This window comes from Eptatretus burgeri, chromosome 13 (assembly GCF_056783735.1).
Source record: "Eptatretus burgeri isolate ZD-2024b chromosome 13, Ebu_testis_v1, whole genome shotgun sequence".
NCBI classification, from domain to species: domain Eukaryota; kingdom Metazoa; phylum Chordata; class Myxini; order Myxiniformes; family Myxinidae; genus Eptatretus; species Eptatretus burgeri.
In genome coordinates, this window is record NC_140973.1 from 9,353,780 (window position 1) to 9,366,833 (window position 13,054).

Sequence of the window (13,054 nt, forward strand, 5' to 3'; positions counted from 1 at the left end):
GAAGTGAAAACGTCGAGCTTAGTGAGGGGTTTTCAATATGCATCGTGCGTGCCGCCTTTGGAACAGGCGATGACGAGGTTACGTTCCCGAGGACGTTACGCTCGGCTTATTTACATAATTTATGCGGAGACGCCTTCGTGGCATGAGCCGGGCGTGTCAGGCGATGACGTCGTTTCATTCGCGAGGTTGCTCCGCTTAGCTTATTTACATAATTTATGCGGAGACGCCTTCGTGGCATGAGCCACGCGATGACGTCGTTTCATTCGCGAGGTTGCTACGCTTAGCTTATTTACATAATTTATGCGGAGACGCCTTCGTGGCATGAGCCGGGCGTGTCAGGCGATGACGTCGTTTCATTCGCGAGGTTGCTACGCTTAGCTTATTTACATAATTTATGCGGAGACGCCTTCGTGGCATGAGCCACGCGATGACGTCGTTTCATTCGCGAGGTTGCTACGCTTAGCTTATTTACATAATTTATGCGGAGACGCCTTCGTGGCATGAGCCGGGCGTGTCAGGCGATGACGTCGTTTCATTCGCGAGGCTGCTCCGCTTAGCTTATTTACATAATTTATGCGGAGACGCCTTCGTGGCATGAGCCGGGCGTCGCTGCGCTTTTCACAGACCGGTGCTCGACGCGGGGTTCTGCTCTTCGCGACATCGGTCTCTTCAGGCATTGCGACGCTCCGCAGTCCGTACCATGACGTTATTCACCGAATATATTTGAAAGTTCATTTGTCAACATCTTGCCTCTTCTGTACGTCCTGAGAGCATTACTGTACTTCATTATAGTGAAAGTTTAGTTGAAGCTCTTTGTTGCCTCGATCTTAACCCTGTTGTTATTCTCGTGGCATTATTGAAATTTCAACAAATTCATTCCGAACGTTCTGATCATCGAGATGTTGAGCCATTCGCACTAGCTCAAGACCGAGGGCAGTGAAGGGCTTTTCAAGATCTGGAGAACATCCATGGAGGGATATCGGTCATATCCCTAATCCTCATACGAACATACACATCTTCATCCTCGGGGTTCCTCCTCAGGCCAACCCTTGCCCAGTCTCCATCGGACCCGAAGTCGAGGGACACGTGGACCTTCCTTCTTCCTCATGCTTGCGACGCCGTTATGGCATGCTCACGAGGGAGCAGGCGATGATGAGAGACCGGAATGAGTAGACGACAACAGTCGGACGTTACAAAAAAATGCAGCAGAGCACGGCCCCCTCCCAAACGCCGCCCTCCATGGCAGCACAAATAGATCTCGACGTGTCCTTTAAGGTCATCCTGGTTGGAGACGCCGGGGTGGGCAAGACGGCTCTCGCCCAGAGGTTCCACGTCGGGACGTTCGCTGAGGACCATGGAAGCACCATCGGCGTTGATTTTTGCATGAAGACCGTCCAGGTGCTGGGAAAGAAGGCCAGGGTGTGTATTACACTTACCTGACCTTTGACCAATTAAGCTCGTGCAAAACGTGCGAGTTTGTGCAAGGACTACTTTGCATACTACTATCCTCCTCGAGTCTTTAATATATTGCTTTGTAGCTCCGGCTGGGGTGCTGTTTGTTGATTCGTGAGAAGCTTTCTGCCTTCTGCTCTACCCGATCGAGACTCTCTTTGAGACGTGCTGGGTAGTAACGAGTATCTGTAATCGGATTACCCAAAAAACCAGCAACTGTAACCCGCTCCGATTGCTCATGTTCAAACCTGCAATATCATAAAATGGTCGAGGCTCGTGGAAGAGCAAAAGCAAAATGGAAAGGGGGAAACACCAACAACAGAGTCGAGGGGGCAGGGGGAGAAAGACAACATATGGGGGTGAATAAGCTGGATGAAACACAGCAAGAAGAGGAAGGGGAAAGTGGGGATGAAACAAAGGAACAAACTAACTGACAACGAGAAAATGAAGAGAGGTGAGGGAGGGGGACAAATAACCATAACCGAGGAAAAGGGAGTGCTTGGGAATGGGGTCATTTGGAGTAGAAGAGATCATGAGTGAATGGTGGATGACCTGAGGTCGTGGTGATCAGCTGTCTTGTAGCCCTTGGGAGGGGGGAAATGTGACTGCACAGACTGGGGAAGTTGGTTCCACAAGTGAGGAACACTTGAGTGGAGATGAGCAGTGAGCCTGGATTTGGGAGTTTAACAAGGAAAAGGTTCCTGGGAGACAATGTGCACTATGCAGAAACCTGGGCGGGACAGAGCCAAGGGAGGGCAGAGAGTGGAAGACCAAAACCGTGGTAGTTACTCTAATCTCATTCTGTAAATTACTCTTTGGGATTGTTTTGGGTTGGTGGAATTTTTCTCCATCACTCAAAATTTATCATGAACAGAGCAAAATAAATTAAAGCGTAATTGCATAAAGAATGCTCACCTGACTTACAATGACATGTTGAAGGCTCGAAGCATGGAGCACGTACGGCAACATAGTTTCATCATCACGATGCATTTGTTTGAGGATCAGGCCAAAGTTTTGACGTCATGTCTCAAACTTCGGCAGTATTATAGCGAAGGATGTATTAACTTTATTATGGCTTAATATGTCTCCCTCCTCCAAATCCTGGTAGCGTCTAGATAAGTGTTTCTGGTGTATGTTCCCCCTCAATCCCCTCCCTTACCTCAAATGGCTGCATAGCTGACACTGCACGTGAAAAGGCTGAATGCTTAAACTCAGTGTTTACTTCTAAATCTTGTGTCCCAAACCCATCGCTTTCTGAACCCACCTTTACCCAGTTGCACCCAGCTGTTCCTGGACTCTGTCCTTTTATATTGACAAGGTGGAGAGCTTGCTGTCAAACCTCAACTCAGATTCTGCAAGAGGTCCAGATGGCATCAGCCCACGTGTCCTAAAAACCTGCTCCTCTGCTCTTGCTCACCCTCTCTCTGTCCTAGTCACACTCTCATTTGCTCAAGGTCATCTACCATCTGCTTGGAAATCGGCAAACATTACCGCCCTGCATAAAAAGGTGCAAAAACAAATCCCTGCAACTACAGACCATTCAAGCTTCTCCCAATCATAAGCAAGGTTATGGAATCCATCATCGCTTCAGACATTAAATCCCTCCTCTTCTCCAATGGCTTGATTTCCGATCATCAGTTTGGATTCAGACCAGGTCACTCTACCGTGGATATGCTGCTTCTGCTCTCCCAACAATGGATGGAGGTCCTCAATGCCAGACATGAAATCAGAGACATATGCCTAGACATATTACGTGCTTTTGACATGGTCTGGCACCCAGCCCTGCTCACCAAACTCTTCCTATGGTATCCAAGGCAATCTTCACTCATGGCTCGCAGAGTTCCTCTCCTGTCGCAGCCAACGTGTGGCCTTTCATGGAGTTCCATCATCCTCTCTTCCTGTTTTTGTCAGGTAAGGCCAGATTATATTAGATCTGTGACTTGCTACAGGTACCATGAAAACCTGTACTGATCTGTTTCATGGTTGGGTTGTCGGCCACTAAACCATCTCCCCAACAAAGTTTCCTGGTGAGAAGGGTATATGGATATGGACACCCAGCAGGATTAAAAAACAAAACTTATCAAAGGGCAGAGAAACTCCTTGTGAGCAAACAGCCATCCATATCTAGAACCCAGATGTGTCTGCGGAAATCCTCCTGCAGTTGGGTTACTTTTTTAAGGAGGTTGGTGGCAGGATTTGCACTCCGGACACCATAAAACCATTCGTTCTGCAAAACATACGACAAAGACATCTGAAAACCCACGCTGAGGGAGTACCTCCTGTGCAGCTGCCCTCCGCAGGCCAGCTCACCGGATGACTAGATTGGGGCAAAGCCTTTGGGACCCCCACTCTTTGACGACAGGAGGAAACACCTACTAATGGTCTGGTCGCTCTGATGGTTACCAGGCCCAAATGAGTTGCTGTAGCTGTGTACAATAAGCTGATTCCAATGGTAATTGACACAACACCGGTCAACGAGTGCATTATGAGATGAAGGATTCGTCACTCCTTGGATGTCGTTTCTTTGGTCCCTGTGTATGCTCCGACTGAGGCGAGTGAGCTCACCAACAAGGACACATTCTATGCCACGCTCGAGTCTGTGGTTGATCAGTGACCCAGGCGAGATACCCTTCCAGTCTTGGGGGATTTCAATGCATCAACTGAAACTGATGGGGATGGTTATGAGACATGTGATGGTCCCTATGGGTCTGGAACTGTGAAACAGAATAGCACTAAGTTCCTTGCCTTTGCAAAAAGTCATGGGCTTAGGGTGGCTAGTTAATGGTTTCAGTGCCCACAGGCTCATCGCTGGACTTGGTATTCCAACGCTGGTGGTGTGGTAAAGGAGATTGACCAATACCGATCACAGGCTTGTTGTAGCAACTCTGAAGTTGCAGCCTTGATCTGGGAGAATGGTACCATCCCAGCCTAGGCTGGATGTTGGCAAGCTCAAGGATGAGAGGGTAGCTGAGGAGTTTGTGAACAGGCTGGGTGGAGATTTGGGAGGTCTGGGTGCTTTGGGGAATCCTGAAGAGTTGTGAAGTGCCTTCAAGCCTACCGTCCTTGATGTTGCCGGTGGATGTGTTGGAATTCACCAAGGGGTGAAGAAGAATTTTGTCTCTCAAGGGACACGGGATGCCATTGACGAGAGTCACAGGATCGGGCTGAATGGCAGAGCTGAGCTGTTTAGAGAGCTGAGGCATAAAACTGTACGTGCGCTAAGGGTGGACATGGAGGCCGATGTGCGAGGAACCTGTGAGGGAGTAGACCATCACCTATGGTGAAATGATTCTCGTCCTGCTTAAGGGGCTGTCACACCTTGAAGTTTTAGCCAGCGTATGGCAAGGTCTCAAAATGTATGTAAAACGCTGGCATACGCTGAACTATTGATGTTTTTTTAAGTTTTGGGCGTATAATAACGTGTTGGACGTATGCATAACGTATTAGTAACATACACAGAACGTTTCAATCACATGTAGATAACTTATACCAACGAATGCTGAGCGTGTTGTCGGCGTTCACAACCTATGCCCAACCATAGTCTAACTTATGCATAGGGCGCAGCAGTGTATCGCCGACGATTACGTGGCATAGGCTATTCATAGGCTGCGGCTCGACGATTCAAATCATAACTGCACTTGACATAGAAGTGTGAAGCTGCTATCAGACCTTGACGTTTTAGCAGCATATGCCGACGAATGAAAAATTTTCTGAAACAAGCTGGCACACGTCGAATACGTTATGGGTAAGTTTTGTATACGTTAAGAGCACGCTGGCATACGTCGTAGTACGCTGGCATATGTCATCATACGCCGAGTTCGTCGAGAAATTTTCAGCATGTTGAAAATTTCTCAACGTACTCGGCGTATGACACACGTTCCGCATACGCTGGCCATAAGTTGTAGGCACGTTACGCGATCGTTGACACACGTCGACACATGTTACTTGTACGTTACTCATAAGTCGAAACACGTCAAGGTAATGGTTAGCGTCAGTGTTCCAGACTCCCTGGTTTTTCTTTTTACTTTTTTTTTTCTTCGGTATGACGGTGATGTTGACACTTCGATTTCTAGTGCGGTTATGATTTAAATCGTTGAGCAGCAACCTATTCATTATATTATATTATAACCGCACTAGAAATCAAAGTGTCAACATCACCGTCATACCAAAGAAAAACAAACAAACAAACAAAAAAAAAACCAGGGAGTCTGGAACACTGACGCTAACCATTACCTTGACGTGTTTCGACTTATGAGTAACTTCCAAGTAACATGTGTGGACGTGTGTCAACAATCGCGTAACGTGCCTACAACACATTACTCATAGATTGGAAATAAGTTTCGGGTATGCTAAACATTACCTCGACGTGTTTCGACTTATGAGTTACTTACAAGTAACGTGTGTCGACGTGTGCCAACGATCGCATAACGTGCCGACAACTTATGGCCAGCGTTATGTGGAACGTGTGCGTCATACGCTGGCATACTTCGAAAAATTTCAAGCATGGAAAATTTGTCTAACATCTCGGCATACTATGACAAATGCCAGTGTACTACGACGTATGCCAGCGTGCTCTTAACGTATTCAACGTGTGCCAGCGTTTTAGCCAAATTTTTCATATGTCAGGCATACGCTGGCTAAATCGTCAAGGTGTGACAGGGCCTTTACAGGGAATTCGCGCATTGTGTTCCGCCAAGCCCGTCCCTTGGTGCACTGCAGTTAGAGTAGAGGGTGGTGGGATCTTGACAGAGGAGTCCAAAGTGAAGGCCTGCTGGGCTGGTTATATTGAGCGGTTGTACCAGGCTGATCCACCAGCTGTTGAGTTGGATGTTACTATCCCTGGTGCTGACCCTCAAATCAACTGTGATCCACCTTCATTAGTGGAAACACATGCTGCAGTGAACCGGTTGAAATGGGGGTAAAGCTCCTGGGATCTGTGGCATCCATGGTGAACTTCTGTCGTGTCGCTGCATGCAATTCTGTGCTCTGCCTGGAACACAGGCATCATCCCACTGACTGGAATCGGTGCCTTGTTGTCCCTCTCTGGAAAGGGAAGGGTGATCGCCAGGACTGATCACTGAGGGGTGACGCTGTTCTCAGTGCCAGGCAAGATCTTTGCTTGGATAATTCTTCTTAGGGTTCGCTACCATCTGCTTGAGCACCAGCGTCCAGAGCAGTCAGGCTTTACCCCAAAGAGGTCAATGATTGACCATATCCTTGCTCTTCGGGTCCTCACCTAATACAGCTGAGAGTTTCGGCAGGGGCTGCTTGCAGCTTATGTTGATCTTTGCAAAGCGTTCGATTCAGCGAATCGGGATGCCCTCTGGAGGATTCTTGGTCTTCGTGGGGTGCCACCAAAACTGATCAATCTGATGTCTGAACTATATTCTGGTACTGAGTGCTGTGAGATGTGGTGGTTCCATCTCTGAATTATTTCCAGTTGTTACTGGAGTTTGTCAAGGGTGTGAACTGGCCCCCCATGCTTTTCAGGGTTTGTATGGACTGGATTCTGGGGGGATGTCGGTGAGATAAAGCTGCGGTGCATCGTTTGGGAATGTCAAGATCTCTGACCTTGATTTCGCAAATGATGCAGTCATCTTTGCGGAGACTCTCGATATCCTTTTGGGGGCCACCGAAGTGCTGATTGAGGAGTCGGAGCTGCTGGCATTACATATTCCCTGGGTCAAAACTAAGATCCAGGCTTTCAATGACAAGTTGGATGCTGCCATCTTGTCTGTACATGTTTGTGGTGAGGATGTTGAGATCACGGAGAGATTCACTTACCTTGCCAGTGATATTCATGCCTCTGCTGGCTGTGAACCAGAGGTCAATAAACATCTGGCTCAGGCCTGGGGAGTCATGGATTCACTGGATCATTGGGTGTGTCACTGCTGGTACCTGTGCAGGAAGTTTAAAGTGTGAGTCTTCAGGTCCTTGGTGCTTCCAGTCGAGCTCTATGGATGTGAGACTTGGACTCTGACCAGGGATCTGATATGGCGACTTAATTCCTTTTGGTACCAGGTCACTTCGGAGAATCCTTGGCGATCGCTGGTCGGACTTTATGTCCAACGAGCAGTTGCTAAGAGACTGAAATGAGATTTGTTACCGACATAGTCTGTGAGCATCAGCTGTGGTTATCTCTTGTCACAATCAACGTGTGGCCCTAAATGGAATTCTCTCATCCCCTCTTCCTGTCCAGGCTGGAGTTCCTCAAGACAGTATTCTCAGCCCTGTTCATTTTCTGGTTTTCATCAATCATCTCTCTGACTCTGGAAAATCCTCTATCTATTTGCTGATGACTCCACCCTTTGCTGTACCATCTGTCATCCCTCAGATCAGCAAGCAGCAGCCTCTTCATTTTCTGTACATCTGGATAAAATCACAAACTGGTCCAACACATGGAACACGTCTTTCAATCTTGACAAATCGCACACTCTCTCCGAAAGGACCGTCTGGAACCTCCATACCCCCCCCCTTCGTTCCTGCTACCCAATTTACTTTCTGAACAACCCTGTTGAAGTCCTTTCATTCAAGCTCTGCTTCTGGGTCTCATGATCTGCCATGATCTTTCCTGGGAAAGCCACATTTCCAACCTGGCCTCCAAAGCCAGTCGCCGACTGGGCATCCTCCGTCGTGTAGTCTTTCCTCGGCACACCTGAGCTCCTGACCACATACAAAGCTTTCGTCCACAGCCTGATGGAGTACTGCTCTCCCCTCTGGGCTGGTACTCCCGCCTCTCACCTTTCTCGGCTTCACGCTGTGGAAACCAAGGCATTTAGGATCATCGGTACCTTCCGCGATGAGGCTGAGTCTTTGGGTCACTCTCTCACTGCAGGAAAGTCGGTGGCCTTTCTGTCTTTACTGTCTCCTCTCCGGCCTCGCCCCCCCTGCTCTGTCTGCAATATATCCCCCCCCCCCCATATTTCCGCAGGGCGCTCAAGGTCCGCCAGCTACCCCCTTCTGGTAAAACTACCAAAATCAAGAATCACTGCTCACCTTTATTGCTCTTGTTTTTTTTCCCCCACCTTTGGAACAAACTCCCACACATTCCTCAATCGCACTCTTTCCTCCAGAGCTTCAAAACAGCTGTTCACCACCATCTCAGATCATCCCCAATCCAAAACCACGATCATTTCCACCCTTGTTAAACCACCCCCTCCCCACCCCATTGACAAAGTTTGTTTCTGGTTTCTTTGCCATAATTACCCCGTGTGTGTGTCAAGGGAGAAGCGGGGTTCAGCAATTGGTTCACTGTGTTTGTCAAACATCAGTTTATGATGGAGGAACAACTTGATTTCTCTTGAATGTTATATTTTGAGCAAAAATCTGAAAACTAATCTGCACTTTTGCCGTACTCTGGCTCTGAATTTGTCCCGGTGGTGAATGCCCAGAGGAGGAGTGAGATAATATTTTTACTCTGTCTGTATGCCTGGGGTGAAACAAAATTGAAAATCATTCCAATCGCCTTTTTGGCATTTTCAAAACCCTTCTGTTTCACAGTACTTGGACAAACGTATTACATCACCTCGACCAATCAAATTTGCTGCTCGCAGACCCCGCCCATGTCCTTTTTTTTTCTTCTTACGACTGCGTGGGGTAGGGTATTCGATGAACTCTGGTTTATTTATCAACATCAAATAAAAACTGAAACTTTTTTTTGTAGAATTCAGTTATTGATTGATATACAATTTAATAATTCTGTAATTCATTCCTTTCCTCGTTTTATACCAAACATTCATTCATTCATTTGTTTGTTTTTTCCCCCCCACCAAATAAAAAAGTTCTGATGAATATTATGCTTATTGTTTATTTATTTATCTATCATTTTGCTCTTAATTTCCAGTTGCGAATCTGGGATACGGCTGGACAGGAGCGTTTCCGCACTATCACACAAAGCTATTACCGCAGCGCTCATGCTGCTATCATTGGCTTTGATGTTACCAGGCGTTCCTCCTTCACCTCCGTGATATCTTGGCTGCAGGATGTAAGGAAGTATGCCTGCGACTCAGTTATCATCTTCCTTGTTGGTACGTTGAATCTGGCTTGTCTCTCCCCTCAATTTAAAAGGAAACCAATATGGTTCCAACTCGTTTCATCAGAGGAACAGCACTATTTACCTTCTGTCCACCTGTTGCCATCCTATGCAGTTTGTCTAGTTTAAGACAAAGGTCTTCGATTCCACTACGGTGATTTAAAAAATGTAGGCACCGGTCGGTAATCGTGTCATTCAAGTTGACATAGCCAGCTTGCTTTTCAGTCACCCCTCGTACAATGTTGGCAAGCTGAGCAGTGACCTTGGTATCGGTACTCTTAAAGCAAGAGACAAAAACTTCGCACATTCCTGCAGGAGAGTGTCTTGACTCTTAACCTGAATTCCTTACAAATTGACACATTCTTGCAAACTAGGCACATATGTTGCTCCAAAAATAGAGGAAATAGATACTTTTGCCTCTTTTTTTAGATGAATGCAGACATGGTCCATAGGAAAAGCAATATTGAATGCATAAAAACATCCCAATATTGCTGTCTGCCTAATTGATGCTCCACTGGCTGGAAGGATTTAGAGGTACACACACTCGCTTCAAAGCTGCCTAGCCTGGGTTTGAATCCCGACCCAGCTCTCATCCCGGTGTTTCACTCACTGTGTGTGCCAACCCATGGACGGACGTTAAACTGGGCGTCCCGTCTGCCGGCATTAGTTGGTGTATATTAAAGTCCCACGGTGCCCTTCATGACGAGTTGGCAAGCTATCTCCAGCACCATGACCAAATTCCAAATTCCTGCCCTAACCCACAGAGGACATTGCATCAGCGGCACAGCTGTGCCCTCAGCAAATGTTACAACCTCACAGCCTTGTGCTGCATATGAAAGAAGATGAAGATGAAGAACAAGCGGCGACTCACAGGCAACTCAAGCAAGCATGGCATGTGCTCCACCTGCATATAGTGGCGTTCTCCATGTCCACATCTGGTATATTTTTCTCCTTTATAGGTGAGATATTGCCAACAGAAGTATGACATCAGCAAAACTAAATCGAATCACGGGCAAAAAAATTCCTGCAGGCCGGATGAAATTGGTTCGACACAATTACGCTGCGGGCCACGGGCCAGATAAATATACTCGAAGGATTATATGGCTCGCTGGCTGTAGGTAGCTGACCCCAACTTCGACATTGCTTTGTCTGGTCACTTGCCAGTGTTTCGTTTGACCATGGACCACAAAAAAATTGCTAATTGAATAATTATTTATACATTTTGACCGATAAAATCTTTTCTTTGCTCAAGTCATTTCTGGACCTTTTTGTGGTGCCATATTTACTGTACTCTGTGTTATCTTGTTAGTGCTGTCCATTACACAATTTTCTACATAAAGTTTGTGCTTTTTTTCCGTCATTGACAATGTCCCGAGAGATATCACAAAGTTGTTCTTCTGTGTTGGCAGGCACTAAAGCCGATAATGGGGTACAGCGTGAGGTGCGGTCTGAGGAGGCCGCAGCCTTTTCCCACAGGCAGAACCTCCTGGGTTACATGGAAACGTCTGCACGAGATGCGCTCAATGTAGAAGCCCTCTTCATTAGGCTCGCAAGTGAGTTGGTGCAGAAACACCAAGTGCCTTATCTTGGAGCCGAGATAGGGGAGGCAGAAACCAGGTTGGGTGGAAAGGACAAGAAAACGTGTGGTTGCTGAGAATGGAAGGTGTCGGTGTTTAACAGGTTGCTAAGATTGTGCACACCTGAGTGAATTAGGTAAGTATGCAAGACTGGTAGCGGTAATGTATTATTTTCATGGCATCGGTTTAAAAAGCAAGTACGAGACCGAGATTGATATTTTATCGGTGATATAGTCGAGAATTAATGCAATATGGGCAAGAGAGCAGCAGGTCTGTTGTGGTATATTGGTTACATCATGTACCGAATGTTCAGTACCGAATGAATCTTTGATCTTGTCATAGCCCTGTTAACGGGTGAATAACTACCAAAGTTTACAGCTCCACTGCTGTGACAGAATTCTTGCCAAAACCTTGATGTTTTCTTTACAAGAGCGAGGCTCATGGAAAAGAGCAAGGTAGATTTGACAGTGGGACAAAAAAAATCAAGGGAAAGAACGAACAAGAAAAGAGAAGAGAGGAGAGGAGAGGGAGGAAACGCTGAAACTAGAAACTAATATGGTTGGGTTAGGAAAGGTTAATGGGATAAAAATTGCGGATGACGAGCTAGATGGTTGTGCTCAAATTCTTGGAGGGCAGAGGGAGACATAACAGCCTCTGGAAGGTGGTTACATAGATGGAATAGTGAGGAATAAAAGATTATGTGCACAGCCAGCCTGGATTTTGGAAGTTTAACCAGGAGGGGGTTACTGGACAAATGTGTACATCCTGGAATCATAAGATATGGAGGGTCGGAGGACAGAGAGAGCGGAGGGAGCAATGTTGGAGATTAGTTGGTGGAAAACAGACAACTATCCTGCCTGCGATGTGAAAGCAACAGACCTTGTGCTTCGGTCTCGTAACGAGATTCCAAGAATACAGTAAAATGCTTTAATTTGTTTTTGTTTTTGTTTTTTCTGCGACATTGTCAAAAACACTATGTTAAAATGAACCTCTTCTTTTGTGAAAATAAATGATAAACTTAATAATATAAGAGTACAATTTTAAGAATGTTACACAAAGCACACCTTGCACTCTTGTAGACCATGGTTGTGATCTGTGGAGGTCTCTTGTGACATGAAAAGTAACAAATTTATTCTTTCATTCAACACTGGATACCAACTAATGCCAACAGACAGGACACCCCATTTAATGTCCACTAGAGGGATGGCACACATATTTATGAATCACCATGCTTGTGAAACATTAGGATGACAGTTTGTAGCAGGGTCGGGATTTAAACCCAGGCGAGACAGCTTAGGGACAAGTATGCGTACCTCTAGGCCATCCTGTTCTCTATTTCTCTGGTCAGAAGAGCCTCAAGGTAAGGAGGACAAGCAGCGAAGATTGAGGAAAATTTTGACATGACAAGATCCAGTAATGGTTGCCATTTGGAGGTCACAGAATGACCGGGCTGCTCAGCTGTGTGAACCAGCACCAAGTCAACTGGCATGGTAGCAATTCACCTCCACAGATTAGGAAGAGCTAACCAGGGCTAAGAGAAGAGTGTTAATGTTTGTGAGAGAGCTTTGTATTTAGAGTTGGTAAGTTTGTTGCCAAAACTTCCTCTATTGTGATTTATTTGAACTGCATTCAAACATAATCATCACACTTTCTGGAAGTCATCAAATGAGCTGAGATTTTTTAATCTCGTAATTAAATGAGAAAATGACTTGGGCTGAGCCAGCTTTTACTGAGAATCAGAGGTTTGCCCACGCCAGATCAAATATAAAAACATTCAGCCAGACATTTTTCATATATATATATATATATATATATATATATATATATATATATATATATATATATATATATATATGTATAAATGACCCACCCACATCTCTAATCTATCTATAATTCCAGCAGTGTGTGTGTGTGTGTGTGTGTGTGTGTGTGTGTGTGTGTGTGTGTGTGTGTGTGTGTGTGTGTGTGTGTGTGTGTGTGTGTGTGTAGGTGT

The 13,054-nt window shown here is 46.1% G+C and overlaps 1 protein-coding gene across 4 annotated transcripts in view; it reads left to right on the plus strand.

Moving 5' to 3' along the window:
- The first annotated feature begins 579 nt into the window (after positions 1–579).
- RAB43 (RAB43, member RAS oncogene family) overlaps positions 580–13,054 on the plus strand; it is a 46,014-nt gene continuing 33,539 nt past the window's right edge. For 2 of the 4 annotated variants that reach the window (XM_085851041.1, XM_085851040.1), the window contains exons 1-3: positions 582–1,419; positions 9,296–9,479; positions 10,894–11,037. In XM_085851041.1, the coding sequence (XP_085707167.1) occupies positions 1,201–1,419; positions 9,296–9,479; positions 10,894–11,037 (547 nt within the window). In that variant the 5' untranslated portion in view covers positions 582–1,200. Of the gene's footprint in view, positions 1,420–9,295; positions 9,480–10,893; positions 12,830–13,054 lie in introns of those variants that run through there. The other 2 variants (XM_085851038.1, XM_085851039.1) reach the window with 2 other exon arrangements.